Genomic DNA, 18,869 nt, shown 5'->3' with positions numbered 1-18,869 from the left:
GCATTTCCCAGGCTCCCTCACTCTGGCTTCTGATGGAGATCAGCCAGTGTTGGTACCAGAAGGAGTCTTGAGGGTAGAGAGACAGTGAGTTTGGGTATGTGGTCTGGCTGTGGCAATGGGTTCCTAAGCCACAGATCCTTTTAGGCAGTACCACTTCAGTAGCTCCACCTGTCACTGGATCTGGTTAATACTGTTTCCTTCTTCTCCTTCTAGCCTAAAAGAGTTCATGGTTTCCTGCTACTGTCAGCCCCTGGGTGCCTTTTCATCCCTTGAGGTTACCGTTGACACTACTCAAACAAAATGATGGTATGTTTGTGTTTTTGTTATAAACAATTTTTAAAAATTTAACAGAAACCTGCATTTATAAAGAACACTAAAAATATACATTTAAAGTAATTGTTTATTAAACTGTAACAAGATTTCTAGCAATTTTAGATTGAATGTTATGCTCCCAAACTTCTTTAGATACATGCCATAATTATAAATTAAATTTTTGGGTCAGACTTTGCTATAACTGTGGTAATTTTAAAAAATCCACACTTGAAATGAGACAAGTGTCTGTTGATTAAAGATAAAAGAACTTTCCAGTGTGTTACATGGATTTTACAACAAAAAAGCTACTTTCACAATAGAATTGATGTCCCCTTGACACTGCCTTTGGGAAGGAAAAATTAAAAAAAATTGATGTCACCTTTCAGGTATAGATATTGCAACCTTGGGAAGTTATAGAACTCCAACACTTGTCTTCACCTGGAACATAAATTAAGATGATACCGACTTGTGAATACCCATTTTCCTCATATAACAATTAACAAATTTACATCAAACCAAAGTGAATAATGCTGGCTTATTTTATTTATAAGTAGTATGCATGGTTTTTAGATGAAAGGCTTCGCTTAAAAAATATTTTTTGAGATAAAGTCTTCCTGTTCACCTGTGAAGCTTATTTGGTATATTGTAGTCATTTCTAATCTTTCTCTGTGATACAGGCCATAGAACTATCTAGAGGTTAACAATCTTAATTATGAATTCTCTCTATTACTTTATTAAGCTGTCTTGTTTATTCTTTTGTGTATTTACCTCATTCTGAGTGCCATGCAACACATTAGTGTTAGACAAAGTTTTAATGTGAACAAATTAATGCAGTTTTCTAGAAAAGAATAATCTAGGGTTTTGTTTCTAGCCTGTCCTATTTTTAAACTTATTGTTGCCTTTCTTATTTCTTTATGTCTTTGATGGACTTCCAATAGTTTCTACGACTTGAGCTTATAGTCCTGTCTTGTGTAGACTGGGTAGTGGAACACTAAGCTTGTATACTTGAAAATGACAGCCTTAAATTCCCCTATCAGCCACCTGTCCCTGCAAAATAATAGTAATAATTAAAGCCAGCAATAACAGTTATTTTTCCTTAAAAAATAAAATTTTAAAGTAAAAAAATCTTATTTTATTATTTTTAAGCCAGCTATCTTAAGATCTTATCTGACTTGGTTTCTGGGGTTTTTGAGAGTAAAGTTTCCCAGCACCCCGCTTCTCCTACACTTATCCTTACACTTAGGCATGAATTTGCAAAGCAATGCCTCAGAATGTTTCTGAAAAAATGTGTTGGAATTACATCATATGACTGAATAGCAGTGCAGTTGAATGTGTTGTTTTTTATTTATGTCTTCACATTTGTTTATATTAAGGATAGAACCCCAAAGAGAATGATACTGGTTTACTTATTCAATGCTTATTAAACAATAACAATATGCCAGCCTCTGTACTATTCAATGAGGATACAAAGGTGAAAAGACAGGGTTGCATACATATTTCTATGTTATGGTGGCTCAAATTATTTCACTCAGTGCTTTTCTTAGAAGAAGAAATATTTGGATGATGTTCAGTAAACACACATTTTGTGTTGTCTTTGAATCTATTTGGTAGGTTTATGATGTTAAATTCCTGGTTGGGTTCAGTTCAAGTATATTTACCAAAGACAAATTAGAAATACAGGGACCATCAGGTTAGGGATTTATTTCATTATGGTAATAGGATTATGTCCTTGGAATTGGAATTTATTTTATACTTGGTATGGTTTTAAAATCATTTTACATGACTTAAATGTCAAATTATAATGTAAAATAATTATTTTCAGTTATGCACCCCAAAATTTGAAGCCACATTTGTTTTGAGGGAATTTTGAATATGAAGACCTCAGAGTATTAGAAGTTACATTGAGTGGGGATTATGCATAATTTTCCTCTCTTGAAAAATCTATCTGTGATTATATATTTTCTTTTTAATGTGCATAAGCAAGTAAAAAACACAAGGAGAACTTCAGCTATAGACCCTGCACTTTAGCATTAGTAACTGCTAATCTACCCACGAGTGTCGGTGATTTTTTTTGCACATATTACAATAAAAATTACTACCACCACCTTAAGAGCTGATTGGAATTGCGTATTTTATTTATTTATTTATTTTGAGATGGAATCTTACTCTGTTGCCCAGACTGGAGTGCAATGGTACGATCTTGGCTCACTGCAACCTCTGCCTTCAGGTTCAAGTGATTCTCCTGCCTCAGCCTCCTGAGTAGCCAAGACCACAGACACGTATCACCACACCTGCCTAACTTTTGGTATTTTTAGTGGAGACAAGGTTTAGCCATGTTGGCCAGGCTGGTCTTGAACTCCTGACTTCAAGTCAATCCACCCACCTCGGCCTCCCAAATTGCTGGGATTACAGACATGAGCCACCGTGCCTGACCTGCGTATTTTAATTCCATATTTTGCTTATATTTTTAGCATTTAAACATTTGCATATTTAAAGACATTAGTATACTTACAAGTAAGGAAAATTCTATTAGGTTAGATATTTTAAAACCTCTGAAAATTAATTCATTTCTAAATAACAGTTTGTAGCTATGTACCTTTAATAAATATAGCAATTAGAACTTTCATATTCAAGAACTATCAATTGTAAGGACTGTACACCCTAAAAATGCACAACTCTAAAGAAAAGGTAAAAAATCTGCCTATTGAGCCATATAAAAGGGAAGAACAAGTAACCTTTTATAACAGAAGTTATGTAAGGTGAAATAATGATGATGACAAGGATTTTGTTTTCTTTATATATTTTATTAGGAGAAAAACTACTGTAGGAGAGGGAAAATTGCTTCTGTGTACCCTTCTAGATTTTTTGGCTGGTCTATGAATTAAATTGACATTAGACAGATTAAAAGGAGAAAAAACATTTAATTACTCACATATGCACCTGAGTCCCACCAAAATATGAGAGTCCAGGAAGCAGTTAGATGATTGAGACAGCTAGAGTAAGGAATAGGAATAAGGATTTGGGGTACTGGGGAGTGGTAGAGATGAATTGTGGGAAGGCGGGAAGAGGAAATGTGTGGTGAATAAAGGTTACCTTGCTATGCAGATAAAAGTCTGTCCGGTGAGAAAAAGTTATCTATGAGTAACTCTCTTTCTGGCAAATATAAATACATATACTAATAAAAATGTCCTTTACAAATGGGACATTATACTTTAAGCAGATGGGGAGGCGAAGTGCTTTTTCTGCATTGATTGGTTCTCAGTTTCTTTTAGCTCAGAATAATAGTGGCATATTTTGGGATGACTTGTTCTGACCCCATCACTACTTGATGGTAAAATGCTACCCAATGTTATAACATCATGTGGCAGTTTCTTTTAAAAAGTCTTTAGACGTGATATAATTTCCTCAAAGCTTTATGATGTAAAATGAGGTATCTCAGATATGGACTTCTCCAGTGAGAGGATCCCAAAGGCTTTATATCCTCACATGCTATTGTGGGTTGGGGTGCAGTGGAGAAGAAATGCCAGGATGTTTGTAGCTTGATCACATTGAAAACTTAGAGCATCTAATTATCACTCACTTAGAAATCAAATTGTTTTCTACAGACTTCCTTCTCCAAGGAGATTCAAAGCACTTGCTACAAAAAGGGAAGATCACAGCTTGCTTCTCTGTTTTCCTTCCTCCAGGCAAAACCTTGTGTCACTTGGTTGGCTTAACAGAATTAACTTCTCTCCTTGGATCGCTGGTCATTGTTTTTACGTAGTTCAGTAACTATCAAATACTTTTCATCTGTGATTAAAAGCGTATTGCTTCTGGAGGGTCCCTGGCATGCTATAGTCCTATGATTGGGCAGCAGGTTTCTCACCTTCCTAAATCTGAGCAGCATAGACCTGCTGGAGGGTAACCCACACCTGATGTTTCTCCTTTTGTGGTTGGTGAGTGGTAAGGGTGCAGCTGCTGCCCTATCAGCTTTCCCAGAGTCACAAAGAGAAGCTCACACTTGGAAGGGACCTTATTCATTGTCTGCTCCTGTTTTGCTGTCCATCCACTGATACCCTCATCTACCTGCTCTAGTCCTCAGTGTGGTTCAGGCTTCGCTCTACCCATCCATTTGGATTTGGGCCCCAAGCTACAAAGTTCATATTTGCACAGATCTCAGCTATGTCCTTCTTCAAGTTCTATACCTCCCCGTTCTAGTTTTGAAATAAAAGGAAATAAGGAGGAGAAGAAAGTGACCAACGTTCTCAGGGCTGCTTCAAAGCTAGAGATAGAGAAGAGGAACAAGCTCACAAACTCGAGTATGCTGAGCATAGCTGACACCAAGGGCAGCCAGTGCTCCCTGTATCTTTATGCTCTGTAAATTCAGAATTGAATTTATGTATTCAATTGTGAATTTAAGTCCAGAATTGAAATAAGCACCTGGGACAGCTGCTTGCAGTGTTCTTGCTTTCTCCTTTTTCCACAGTGCATTAGTTTAGGCAGATACCTTCAAGCCACTGACCACTGCTTGCTTACTTGCTTCCTTCCTTCTTCCCTCTCTCCCCTCTTCCCTCCCTTTTCTTCCTCCTTTTCTCCATTTCTTTCCCCCACCCTCCATCCCTTCTTTCTTTCCTTCCCTCCCTCCCTCCTTCCTTCCTGCCTTATTTCCTTCCTTCTTTCAACAAATATTTGATGAACCCCTATCTAAGGTGATTGGGATACAGAATTGAACTCAGTCACTGCTCATATACAGCCTACACATTTAGTAGAAATGACAGACAGTATCTAAAGAAATACAAAGTGTAAATTGAGCTGAGTGTTATGATGAACACTATAGCTGGATGTAGAGGTCAGGGAAGAGCTGCCTTTGGAAAGAAGTATTTGAATAGAAACGTGAATAAAGTGAGGGGAAATCCATGTGTAAGATGAGGGTAGCAATCACACTTACTTCTTTGATCTTACCTGGAAGAAAGTCCATGAGCTCATTTTCTAATGGATTGGTTCAATCTGTTGCCACTAGTAGGAAGCCTACAATTTTGTTTTGTAGCCTTCACATTCATACTTACCACTAAAATATTTGCTTCCAGCATCATAATTTACTTATAAGAGAAAGTAAGATTGGAATTTAAACTTTTGGTTTAAACTGTGATTTTCAAAAATTCTGCTTTAGTAGAAGAATAGTCTTATGTTCACCTTTATTGTTGCTGTGAAGTATGAATCACATTGAAATGTGTAATTTTAAGATGAGAATCATGTTGATTCTTCAACTCACTGAAAATGAAGTGCCTAATTTTGATGAGATAAATTGTTCCAGTCTTTGCTGGAGTTGTAGATTTATCCATAGCTGGCTTCCATCTGTTACATTCAGATGATAATGATAAAATGTGTCATTTCTACCCAGTCTTCCAGCACAGACTATTTAGAAGACAGAATTATCTTTCTGCTAGGTTTGTATGCTTCTTAATAAAGTGTTTATTTATTATTTTTAAATGCCCTCTGGGTATAGTCTTTAAATGCATTACTAAAAATAACTTTCCATATGTGAAAATGTTTCATTTAAATTATTTTGGTGTTGCCTGGCATGGTGGCTCACGCCTATAATCCCAGCACTTTGGGAGGCTGAGGTGGGTGGATCACCTGAGGTCAGGAGTTCGAGACCAGCCTAGCTCACATGGTGAAATTCCGTCTCTACAAAAAATACAAAAAGTAGCCATTTGTGGTGGTGCACACCTGTCGTTCCAGCTGCTTGGGAGGCTGAGGCAGGAGAATCACTTGAACCTAAGAGGTGGAGGTTGCAGTGAGCCAAGATCATGACACTGCACTCCAGCCTGGGTGACAGAGTGACACCCTGTGTCAAAAAATTAAAAAATAAATCATTTTGTTGTTTCCTTGTTAGTGTCCAAAATTCACTGGAGAGATTCTTTCAGAATTGTAAAGTTTAATTAAAAATGTTAGGTGTGCCGGGTGCAGTGGCTCACACCTGTAATCCCAGCACATTGGGAGGCCGAGGCTGGTGGATCACCTGAGGTCAGGAGTTTTAGACCAGCCTGGCCCACACAGTGAAACTCCATCTCTACTAAAACTACAAAAATTAGCCAGATGTGGTGGCAGGTGCCTGTAATCCTTACTACTTGGGAGGCTGAGGCAGGAGAATGGCTTGAACCCAGGAGGCAGAGGTTGCAGGGAGCCGAGACTGTGCCACTTCACTCTGGTCTGGGTGACAGAGTGAGACTGTCTTAAAAAAAAGGGGTTAGCTTAGAGGATGAACCTTAATGCATTTCTTAATGGTATCTGAGCAAACAAAAAATTTAAGTTTAAGAACATCTTTGAAGGTGCTTCTTTCACCTGCTCTTCTATTATTTTCTACTACAGGAATCCATATTTTCTTACTTCATAAAGAATGTTATTCTTATTTCTTAATGAGTCCTGCTCCATAATTCTGCAAAATTATTTACACAGAGAGATGGTCAGAACTACTGTCCAGGATTTCAGTGGCTTCTGAATTGAAGTCCAGAATTGAAATACCAGTAATTCACCGAGTTGCTTGCTTACCAATTATTGTAGATAAATTAACATCATGCCTCAGACTAATGATCCCATAGAGAAGATTCATTTTGTAGTTTCATATATCTATAGCATGTATCAGTAACTTTACCCAAACCCTAATAAAAGTTTGTCAGCTTAATGTATTTGTGCATGAACTTAACTACCACTGGAGAATGGTCAATTTTGTTTATAGCATCTGATATTTGAACTTTTTTGTAAATGAAAAGTTACATTAAAAAAAAACTTCTCATAAAAATCCTCATGGGAAGTTCCATTCAGTTTATGTTTTCTCCCTCATTCTTCATTTCCCTGCACCTGAGCCATTCGTCTTGTTCTTTCCTCAATGGCTGTGTTAGAAACTGGTAAATATGTCTTGCCTCCTCTGCCTTCCCTGCTCACCCTCAGTTCATCAGGAAGTCATGTAGGCTTCCTGCTTTTGCTCCCCAGGAATTAAAGAAATTTTAGTCACAACATCAAAAAGTCTAGATCATTTGGCCTTTGAAACTTTCACTTCCCAAAGGTTACTTGTAGTGAGTGTGTTTATACTTCCTTAGGAAAGGGATGTGTATGAAACTTTGTGTTAATAATAAAAATAGCAACACTAGATAGAATGCTGGGCTAGGGAGATGGTCATTTCTAGAGATTCACCAACTGAAGGAGAACATATCTTACTATAAGGTAAGAGGCTTTTCTTCCCAGATCATCAAACCTCTGGATATAGTTTTCAGTGTTCATTTCCATGAGGGCACAGATTTGTATTTGACTGGCCTTTTTCTTATTGTCAATCTTAAAATCTTTAAAACAGAAATCTGTTCTCTTTGGAATCAACCTAGAAAAAATAGTAGCTCAACTTTAAATCAGCAAATGGTTAAATATTGTTAGAAAGATATTACTTAATGCCTTAAGTTAGCTGGTCCTGTTCCCAGCTCATTTAAAAAAAATAGAAACCTCAGAAAATACTACAAACTAGTAAGAGAATTTCTGAATCCGTAAGATTGAAAATGAGCAACACAGCTCATTCTCTTACCAATAACTAAGAAAAAAATTAAGATTGTTAATTCTCTTGTTCTGTGATTCTCTTTGAGAAGGTCCATATCTGTTGCTAAGTAAAAACATTAATGTTAAGAGATCTTACTAAATTATAGACAAAACGTTGAGTGGTATAGTAACAAGAAATTACTGTTAGAATTATTTACACTTACCATACTGGGGTTTTACAGCATCATTTAACTGCTAAAGCTATTTTTTAAAATCTACATATTTCACAGTAACCATAGAAAAAAACCAACAAGAAGTGTAGGAAATAGAAGGCTTTTAAATGTATTTCATATTATTATGAGATGTTCATTTTTCCAACCAGCTATTTCTTGTTATTGTGTACATGGTAGGAGGAACAAAAAAGGGATGATGTTTATGCTGACTTCACTCACTGAGGGAGAAAATAAAAATGGCAGAGTGAAGTCATCTTATTATAATGTTGCAAGTAGTTTTTAAAGTCCAGTAATTTTTGGCTGGGTGCCGTGGCTTATGCCTGTAAATCCCAGTACTTTGGGAGGCCGAGGTGGGCAGATCACCTGAGGTCAGAAGTTTGAGACCAACCTGGCCAACATGGCGAAACCCTGTCTCTACTATTTCTAACTGTGTGTATACACACACACACACACACACACACACACACACACACAGTTTTGTTAAATATTGTGAAATTCTCCTCCAAAAGGGTCATACGATTTTGCATTCCCACCAGCCCACTGGCATATATGAGTGTCTCTCCCACACTTCTTCAACAGTGTATTAAGTTGAAAATTTTTGCTATTCTAATGAGTAAGAAATGGTATCTTAGTGTGGTTTTAGTTTGCATTTCTCTTATTATAAGTACAACTGAGCATTTTTTCACGTGTTCACAGACCAATTTATGTCTTTTGCAAGTTACCTAATTTGTGTCTTTTACCCATTTTTCTCTAGAATTTTGGTCTTTTCCTTCTCAATTTTAAAAAGGTCTTTGTATATTAGAACTATCATTTGTATTTGTAATATTTGTGGCAAATACTTTCAATTTAATACCATCTTTTAACTGATTACAATGTATGGGTGCTTTTTTTCTTGTACTAATACCAATTGCTTTACTTATATGGGCTTTAAAATAGAGTGTAATATCTAGTAGGGCCTGTGCTCCCTCAGAGCTCTTCTTTCTCAGTGTAGCCCAGCATTTTTTTTTTTTTTTTTTTTTAAAGACAAAGTCTCACTCTGTTGCCCAGGCTGGAATGTAGTGGTGCAGTCATAGCTCACTGCAGGCTTAACTTTCTGGGCTCAAGTGATCTATCCTGTTTTTTTTTTTTTTGAGATGGAGGCTTGCTGTGCCGCCCAGGCTAGAGTGCAATGGTGCAATCTCAGATCACTGCAACCTCTGCCTCCTGGGTTCAAGCAGTTCTCCTGTTTCAGCCTCCCAGGGTATGTGTGTTCTTAAAGATAAAGTGTGTCTTGTGTAAGCTGCACATAGTTGGATCTTGGTTTTTTATCCATTCAGCCACTTTATGTATTTTGATTGGAGAATTTAATCCATTTACGTTCAAAGTAATTATTGATAGGTAAGGACTTACTATTGCCATTTAGTTAATTGTTTTCTGTTTTTTTTTATAGATCCTTTGTTTGTTGTTTATCTTTGTGATTTTATGATTTCCTGTGGTGCTAAGTTTTGATTCCTTTCTCTTTATCAACTTTGTATTGAGGTTACTCTTGAGGTTTACATAAAACTTCTTATAGTTATAAGACTCTTTTGTGTTGATAGCAACTTAATTTCAATCCCATACAACAACTCTAGACTTTAAACTTCCTCATTTATATTTTTGATTTCACAATTTACATATTTTTAAATTATGTATTTCTAAATTAGTTCAACCATTGTGGAAGACAGTGTGGCAATGCCTCAGGGATCTAGAACCAGAAATACCATTTGACCCAGCAATCTTATTACTGGGTATATACCCAAAGGATTATAAATCATTCTGCTATAAAGACACATACACATGTATGTTTACCGTAGCACTATTCACAATAGCAAAGACTTGGAACCAACCCAAATGCCCATCCATGATACTGGATAAAGAAAATGTGGCACATATACACCATGGAATACTATGCAGCCATAAAAAAGGATAAGCTCATGTCCTTTGCAGGGATATGGATGAAGCTGGAAACCGTCATTCTCAGCAAACTAACACAGGAACAGAAAACCAGACCCACATGCTCTCACTCATAAGTGGGAATTGAACAACGAGAACACATGGATACAGGGAGGGGAACATCACACACCAGGGCCTTTCGGGGGGTGAGGGGCTAGGGGGAAGGATAGCATTAGAAGAAATACCTAATGTAGATATCGGGTTGATGGTGCAGCAAACCACCATGGCATGTGTATACTTATGTAACAAACCTGTACGTTCTGCACATGTATCCCAGAACTTAAAGTGTAATAAAAAAAAAGAAATCACTGAAATGAAAACAATAAAAAAAGAAATAATAAAAAAGAAGAAAGTTCTAAAGATGTTATATGCACATATATATGCATATATATGTCAATGATAAGTATGTACTCAATAAATACAGATGTACAAATATATACTCAAAAATTGTGTTTCTTAACAAGTTATTATGGTTATTATTTTTTATTCTTTTGACTTTTAACCTTCATACTATAAGATATACATGACATATAGAGCACCATAATAATGTTAGAATATTTTGAATTTGACTATGCATTTACCTTTACCAGTGAATTTGATACTTTCTTGTATCTTCATATTAGTAACTAGTGTCCTTTTATTTCCACTTGAAGACTCCCTTAAGCATTTCTTGTAAGGCAGGTATAGTGGTAATGAATTTCCTCAACTTCTTTTGTTTCTCTGGGGAAGACTTTATTTCTCCTTCATCTCTAAAGGATACTTTGTTGAGTATGGTATTCTCATCTGAAAATTTTTTTCTTTCAGCACTTCAAATGTATCATCTCATCTGTCCTGACCTGCAGGTTTTCTGCTGAGAAATTTGCTCATCGTCTAATGGGAATCGTCTCATATATGATTTGATGCTGTTCTCTTGCTGCTTTTGAAATTCTCTCTTTGTCTTTGGCTTTTGACAGTTAGTTGTAACACAACTTGGAGAAGACTTATTTGAGATCAATCTGTTTGGGAACTTTGGAGCTTCTTGGATCTGGATGTTCATATCTCTTCCAAAACTTGGGAAGTTTTCAGCAATTATTTCATTATATACACTTTCTGCACATTTATCTCTTCTCCCTGTAGAGCTCCCATAATGCAAAAGTTTGTTTGTTTAATGATATCCCATATGTCCCATTGGCTGTCTTCACACTTTTTGTTTTTTGTTTTTTTTTTCCTTCTCATTGGGTAATTTCATAAGACCTATCTTCAAATGCAGAGTTTCTTCCTTGTGCTTGATGTAGTCTGCTGTTGAAGCTTTCTATTATATTTTTTATTTATTCACTCAGTAGTTCTTCAGCTTCAAGATTTCTGTTTTGTTCTTTGTTGAATGTCTCATTAAGATGATGAATTGCTTTCCTGATTTTGCTGAATTGTCTATCTGTATTCTCTCAGATCTATCTGAGTTTCCTTAAGATTATTATTTTAAATTCCTTTTCAGGCAACTCATAAACTTCCTTTTCCTTGGGGTCAGTTACTGGCACCTTGTCTTTTATTGGTGTCATGTTTCTTGCTTTTTAATGTTTCTTATGTCACCGAATTGATGTCTGTGCATCTGGTGGAACAGCACCTCTTCCAAACTTTAGAGAGTGCCTTTAGTAAGGAAAGATTTTGACTCTGGAAGGCATGGCATAGCAATGACCCAGCTAAAGGTTAAGACCCAGAAAAAAGGTACAGCTGCAATTTGGGAAACAGAGCCAATAGGGCACCATTGCAACTTAGGCCCCAGGACACAAGGGACTGCACAGTGGGGATTCTGGACCTGGGGATAGTGGGACATGGCAGTATCCCAGATTCTGTGAAGCCACGTGAGACAGCAGCAAGGACCCTGAAATAGCAGAGGGCAGATGTCACTTGGGGCCTGGAAGGAAGGGAGTAGTGCAGCAATGATTCCATTCCTTGGGGATGGGGGTATCTCAGCAGCTCACACTCTAATGGACTAGTCCAGTTCCAGGAAAGCAGGGTACTACAATTATTCAACGTGTAGGGTAAGGTGACCCAGCTCAGTCAGTGCTCTGTTTATCTAAGACGTAAAATACTATGCCATCTCATCCCTGAGATGTGCAACTGATTTGGCTTGGCCATGACACTGATTTCCTGGAGGCAAGGTGCTGCTTCCATTCAGGAATGGGGGTGCATCCAGGAATGGGGGTGCATGACTGTTCTGAGCAGCCAAGTAACCAATTCTTTAGGAGGCTGAGTGCCATTTCAGCTCAAGCCTTAATGGGGCAGGGCCAAAAGCAACTTGGAGGGGTGGGTGGAGCATCTCCATTGCAGCTTGGCCCCAAGAAATAGGATGGAGCAGCAGCTCAGCTTGTGGATGGTGCGCAACCATGTGGAGGCGGTTCAACAGCAACAAAGCTGGAGGAATGGAAGGGTACTGTGGCTACCTACCCCCAGAACAGGACACATTCCAACAGTGTTTCTGATTTCAAATGCAGTAGCCACGTGGGCCACTGTGGTGAGTATTGTCTCCTCCTCTGTGGGGAGTGTAGCTGTATGGATTCTAAGGAGTTCCCTCAGCTGGGCTTAGTGCCTGTGAGAACTACAGACCTCCCCAGAGGTGAGGACTGTAGGTGCCTAAGGTGGTGATGGGGGCTGCTGTGGTCCTCTTCCTTACCTTTTCCCTGCAAGAAGAATTTTCTCCTGCTTCCAACTGATCCTGATGTGGGGATAGGGTGGTGGAGGTGAGGTATTTCCTTCTGTTGTCTATGTGGCCACCCTGGGTTTCTGCACATTGCAGAGTTTCTAATACACCTTTAATGTATTCTAACATTCTCCTTTAGTTATTTTCACCAAAATGTAGTTGCTTACTTATTGTTTTGGCTATCTTTAGGAGGGATGTGGTGAGTATTGGGAACTTCTAGTTAGGTTATCTTACTGATGTCATAAAATAGTGGTTTCAAATGCTTTCACCAGGTGGTCTCTGTGCGGGTGTCAGTTGGAGGTCTCACTGGGCAGGTGGCCTGCGCTCACAGAGGCGGCATCCCGGAGATGGTGGCAGAGGGAGATAATCGCAGCACCAACCTGCTGGCTGCAGAGACTGCAAGTCTGGAAGAACAGCTGCAAGGATGGGGAGAAGTGATGCTGATGGCTGATAAAGTCCTCCGATGGGAAAGAGCCTGGTTTCCACCCGCCATCATCTGTGCGGTTTCTTTGGTGCTTCTGATTATCTACTATCTAGATCCATCTGTTCTGTCCGGCGTTTCCTGTTTTGTTATGTTTTTGTACTTGGCTGATTACCTTGTTCCCATTGTAGCACCTAGAATTTTTGGCTCCAATAAATGGACCACTGAACAACAGCAAAAATTCCATGACATTTGCAGCAATTTAGTAAAAACTCGACGCAGAACTGTGGGTTGGTGGAAATGCCTCTTCACACTAAAGGAAGAAAAACCTAAGATGTACTTCATGACCATGATCGTTTCTCTTGCTACGGTTGCTTGGGTGGACAACAAGTCCACAATCTGCTTCTCACTTACCTGATAGTGACTTCCTTACTATTGCTTCCTGGACTAAACCAACATGGAATCATTTTGAAGTACATTGGAATGGCCAAGAGGGCGATAAACAAACTTCTTGAACAAAAAGAAAAGAAAAATGAATGATTCATCTGCTTTAATCAGTGTGATTAGTGGAGCATTGCCCCGGAACGATTTCTGCTGTACTATCTGGATACCAAAATGTTACGGAAGTAGCTCTTTGCTCTCCCTCACTCTGCCCTTAGTTAATAGAAATTCAGACTCGCCAAGTAAGACTTTGTGCATAGTGTCTTCATGTCACATATAGTTGAGTGCGTTCTTAGCAGTTGGCTTCATGGACAACCCTTAGTGTATGTGATTTGTTTTGATTTTTCTTACCCAGTGTTAATTGAATTCTTGCTTTTAGACAACTTCCTTTTTGTAGTGGTGAACCTTGCCCTTTAGTACAGTTCAAGTGAATCTGGATAATTGTTCATCTTTGCTTTAGCTTAGATACCATGTAGTGGTCTGTGGCTACAGGAAACTGGTTCTACTGTCTGCTTCCACAGTTTGCTTAAAAAACTATCTGACTTCACGAATATAGAGACCAAGTTTACCGCTTCTGATGAAGAGACCAATTAAGATTCATTCCTCATTCTGTTTGTTTCCGGTGGGAGAAGAGTCCCCATGAAAAAAATGAAACTGATTCCATGCGCTAGTACGTGTAGGCTTCTCCCTTGTGCAAAGCTTAGCAATTTGTAGGAAACTTTGATTTTTTGTCCAAAAAAGGAATGTCTAACAGGCTTTTGTCCCCTTGCACTTAGACTCAAAGTTAGTAAATCCTTAAAGGCTTTTTAATAGCAGACTTCCGAAAGATTGCATTTAGGATTTCTAGGCTACTTTTAATTTCAGATTTTCAGCTGACTTTAGCTATAGTATACAGTAGATTAAGACTCATGTCTATGACTTTCACTCTAAGACCAGCAAAAAGACAGCAGTCTTCTATGTTTAGTCAAGATTCATTTCAGTAGAAGATAATCTTATCTAATTGTTGAGACCAGAATAAGCCTTTTAAGGTAAACCTCAAAATTCTCATTTTATGGTAATACTGGCCCTTTTAGTTCCCTAGGTTTGACATGGGAGATAGTGACTACACTGGTGTCTGACTTTTTTCCTAGAGATTCCTCCCTGAAAAATACAAGGGCTGTTGGTGAGAGCAGACTTGAGGTGATGATAATTGGCCTGTGGTCGACAAAGATTTCATAACTCCTTGGAAAGTTTCTTATTATCATTCTTAACTTCTTGGTAGCTAGAAATTTAGAGTAGTTGAAATCTGTAGGAATGAACTTCTGAGGGCCAAAACACGTGACTGACTTGGGAACAATTCTTAAACTGATTAACTAGTTGTAATATAGTTTTGTGAATTTATTGCACTGATGTTGTACCTTGTGGTATATCTGTCCCTATTAAATAAGTGTTGTTTTCTCCTCTTTAATATTACTGTAAATAGTGGTGACCATTGTAGCATATGTTTGATTATTTTCTTTTAATATTTCATAAGAAAACTACCTTAATTTTACCTTACTTTCATTGTAAATAAGCCTGTCTTCCTATCTGGATTTTTTTTTGTGTGTGTACATGTTCTACTGATTAACTACTTTTGCGATTTTAATCCTGTATTATTTCTTCTATTTTGTTTTGTGTAAAAGGGGAAAAAATTAAAAAAGCTGGAATCTCAAATGCTCTCACCAAAAATAAATGATAAATATATTAGGTGATGAATATATTAATGAACCTGATTTGATCATTTCACAATGCATGCGTGTATCAAATCATCACATCGTACCCAATTAATATATATGTAATTATTATTTGTTGATTAAATAAAATAAAAAGTTTTAAAAAGACATAGAGTCGCTGAATGGATTAAAAAACAAGACCGAATTCTATGCTGTCTGCAAGAGACTTGCTTCCCTTTAAGAATACACATAGTTTGAAAGGGAAAAGTTGTAAAAAGATATTTCATGCAAAGGGAAACCAAAAGAAATCAGTGGTAGCTATACTTAAATAAGACAAAATAGACATTGTCAAAAACTAAAATGAGATAAAGAAGGTCATTATATAATGAGATAAAAAGGTCGATTCATGAAGAAGATACAATGTAAACACATGCATTCAACATCAGAGAATCTATATATTTATAACACAAATATTAATAGATTAGAAGAGATAGATAGATTGCAATATAATAATAGCAGAGGACTTCAGTATCTCACTTTCAGCAACACAAAAATCATCTAGATAGAAAATAAGGAAACTTGGGCTTGAACTACACTTTGGGTCAAATGAACCTAACAGACATATACAGACCATTCCATTCAACAGCAGCAGAATACACATTCTTTTCATGCACACACAAAACATTTTTCATGCTAGATCATGTGTTAGGTCACAAAAGAAGTCTTAACAAATTTAAGAAAGTTGAAATCACATCAAGTATTTTTGGTAGCACAATATCATGAAACTAGAAATCAAATTGTTAATTTGGAGAAGGAATTGCAGAACATTTAGAAATATATAGAAATTAGACACCCTCCTCCTAAACAATGGGTCAAAGAAAATAAAAAGGAAATTAAAAAGTATTTTACACAAATGAAAATAGAAACAACATACCAAAACTTATGGGATGCAGCACAAGCAATTCTTTTTTTTTCCAAGCCAAACTGTATCCAGCTTTATTAAAGATACTTTCCATAAACAATCATGTAGGCAGACAATCGTTAACAGTATGCAACAACTTTTATACTCCCTTCTTCAATGGACTACCAAAAATCAGAAAGCCACTATAAAACCCAATGAAGTATTCATCTTATGCTCTGAACAGAGAAAGTTTAGAGTGAGGGTTGACATTTCACATTTAGCATGTTGTTTAATAACTTTTCACAAGCCGACCCTGACTTTGTGGAAGTGGAAAGAAAATGGCAGAATTTATCTGAAGATCCACAATCTAGAAATGGAACAGGTGCCACTTCTCTTTTGACAGGTGCCATCTCAGTGGCATCACTGAAAAGTCCAGATTGCCTGATATACTTGTAACCAATGACTGGGGGTCAGGTCCCAACAGATGTCTAGGCTTAAGGGAGTTAAGTCTACGCTGAAAGATGGAAAGGGAGAAGAGGACATAAAATGAATTCGTTTTTCCATACCACAAGGCTTTGTGCCAAAAAGTGGCCATGTGTGTCAAAATCAGGGAATCCCTATCCTGGGAGCCAAGAGGAAGTCTCTCAAAACTAGAAGGGAAAGGTGTTTTCCCCACATCAATCCAGCTTCAGAGACATTCTATTAGTGACATATGCCCCTTTCCCCCAAAACAACAATGAAGGGCTCTGTGTGCTAACAACATAGCTTAAAAACAAAGTAAAACAAAATTCTGCATTTTTATAAAACTTGATTTAAAAAATCGTATTTCAAACTCTCAGTCACCAGAAGTACACAGTTATCAAAAATGCACACACTTCCCTTGGCAACTCCAGCACCCTCAGCTTTCTGTGCCTGGTCTGTTTTGGCATCTCCATTTTCTGCAGGGTTAGTCCCCTCCTTGCCAGCATCAGCTTTTCCCTTTTTCCCTTTGGGTACCTTCTCTCCTGTCTTTGCATGGGCCTTTTTAGACTTGAGCTCTGGCTTTCGAGGAGCAGGTTTAGCAGACAACCTCGTGGATCTTCTCTGTGGTTCAGCCTTCATCGTGACTTTATCTCCTTTAACATCCCCTTCAGCCTTTCTCTTGGGCATGCTGGTGATGGTGACGTACTTAAAAATTATATTCTTGTGTTAAGAATGTGTCCAATTAGAACCCCGGATGTTTTCCCTGTCAGCTACATTAGTTCCAGTGAGGTTTATATCCTTCCTCCCATCACATGCCTGCTCATGCACACACATATATGCACACATACACATACCCCCCACACTCACTCATCTTGTACATGTGAAATAAATTCTTCAAAATATCTTGGTTTTGGCCTTCAGTTACTCCTGTTGTTGGTCCAATCTTCAGTTTGTCCTAACCTTAGAGATTTCACTTTGTTGCAAGTTATGGTATGTCAAGAAGCAATTATTTGAGTCAGGTGATGGCCTATCACCTTAGAGTGCATTTGTTCTCCAGCCATATAAGCTCATGGTGAATTCTTGGACTGAGATCTAGATCTTGCTAGAACCACATTTGTTTCTGCAAGTAGGGCTTTCCAAAGCAAACACTCAGATCTAAATCAAGAAAGGAAGCATATCAGAGAAGGAATAAGTGAAGGTAAAACAGAAATTTTTATTTTTCTTATTCTTAATTGATAAGACAGAACACTTTGTTCAAAATAATAGTTGAAACAATGTATTAGATTATGTATGCTTATATATATCTTAGTGTATGTTTCTGTTTAAGTGAAATAAATGACAGCAATGATACAAGAGATGGAAGGGAGGAATTAGAATTACTTTTTATTAGAAGACACTTGTACTCCAGTGAAGTAAGATAGTGTTATTAGAAAGTAGACTTGGATTAGTTGTAAATGTATATTGCAAATTCTTGGGCAACCTCTAAAAACAGTTCAAAAAGAGTTATAACTGATATGTTAAGAAAGGAGAGAAAAGATAATAATATTAAAGTTTCCATTAAAGCCATGCACTATTGGGAGTGGGAGCCATGCTCGATTGGGGTATCTGAAAGATCTGTCACCCTAGAGAGGAAGAGAGTCTACATGATAGGAATGGGACTTCATTGGAATGTTAGCTTTTTCCTAGGAAATAAGTATAGATCCTAAATCCTTTGAAACTTGGCAGTTTGGGCAGAGGTGTAGGGGAGAGGTACAGGGAGGAAGGGTATGAAATTACTGAAAACAAGAAGTCCTACACACAAACACAACTTCACACACAAGAATCTCCTGGTTTTGTTATCTTTCTAGGGTGGAAAGAATGTAAGAGCTAAAGCAGCTAACCTTCTCTACGTAAAGACCAGAACTAAATAGGGTGCAAAAAATTGGTGGAGGGAGGAATTAGGCATGATTGCCCTGGGATAACCCCAAGCCATCTCTAAAATCCTGCTTCCTTAGACCTTAGCCCAATACAGATATTCCTCCTGCTTCCTACTCCCTGCTCTCCCATCCACAATCCTGTGGATTCCTCTTTTACCCAACACAACTACTCCACTCCCCCTCCTCAAAGATGTGACTCACCCTAAGATTGGTGCTCCTGTGACAGCCTGGATCTCCTCACTGCATGTCACAGGATCTTTAATTACAGGGACTCTGCTTTTCCCTAGTTCTAGTAATCTGGGGACTCAGTTCATTTTATACTCTGTAGCCAGGGCCTACTA

General features: G+C 37.8%; 1 protein-coding gene and 1 pseudogene across 1 annotated transcript; one reads left to right on the top strand and one right to left on the bottom strand.

Moving 5' to 3' along the window:
• Positions 1-285: 285 nt before the first annotated feature.
• Positions 286-15,246, top strand: LOC101005461 (ADP-ribosylation factor-like protein 6-interacting protein 1). Its single transcript, XM_031654825.1, is given in 3 exon segments — positions 286-306; positions 12,969-13,494; positions 13,497-15,246. Coding segments are annotated over 3 exon segments (693 nt in total). The 5' UTR covers positions 286-300; the 3' UTR covers positions 13,658-15,246.
• Positions 15,247-16,821: 1,575 nt separating this feature from the next.
• Positions 16,822-17,951, bottom strand: LOC116270110 (annotated as a pseudogene).
• Between the last annotated feature and the right edge of the window lie 918 nt (positions 17,952-18,869).

Source organism: Papio anubis, chromosome 13 (genome assembly GCF_008728515.1).
Source record: "Papio anubis isolate 15944 chromosome 13, Panubis1.0, whole genome shotgun sequence".
In the NCBI taxonomy this organism is placed as follows: Eukaryota; Metazoa; Chordata; class Mammalia; order Primates; family Cercopithecidae; genus Papio; species Papio anubis.
The sequence above is the reverse complement of the archived record's forward strand: the minus strand, read 5'-3'. Positions and strand labels throughout refer to the sequence as shown.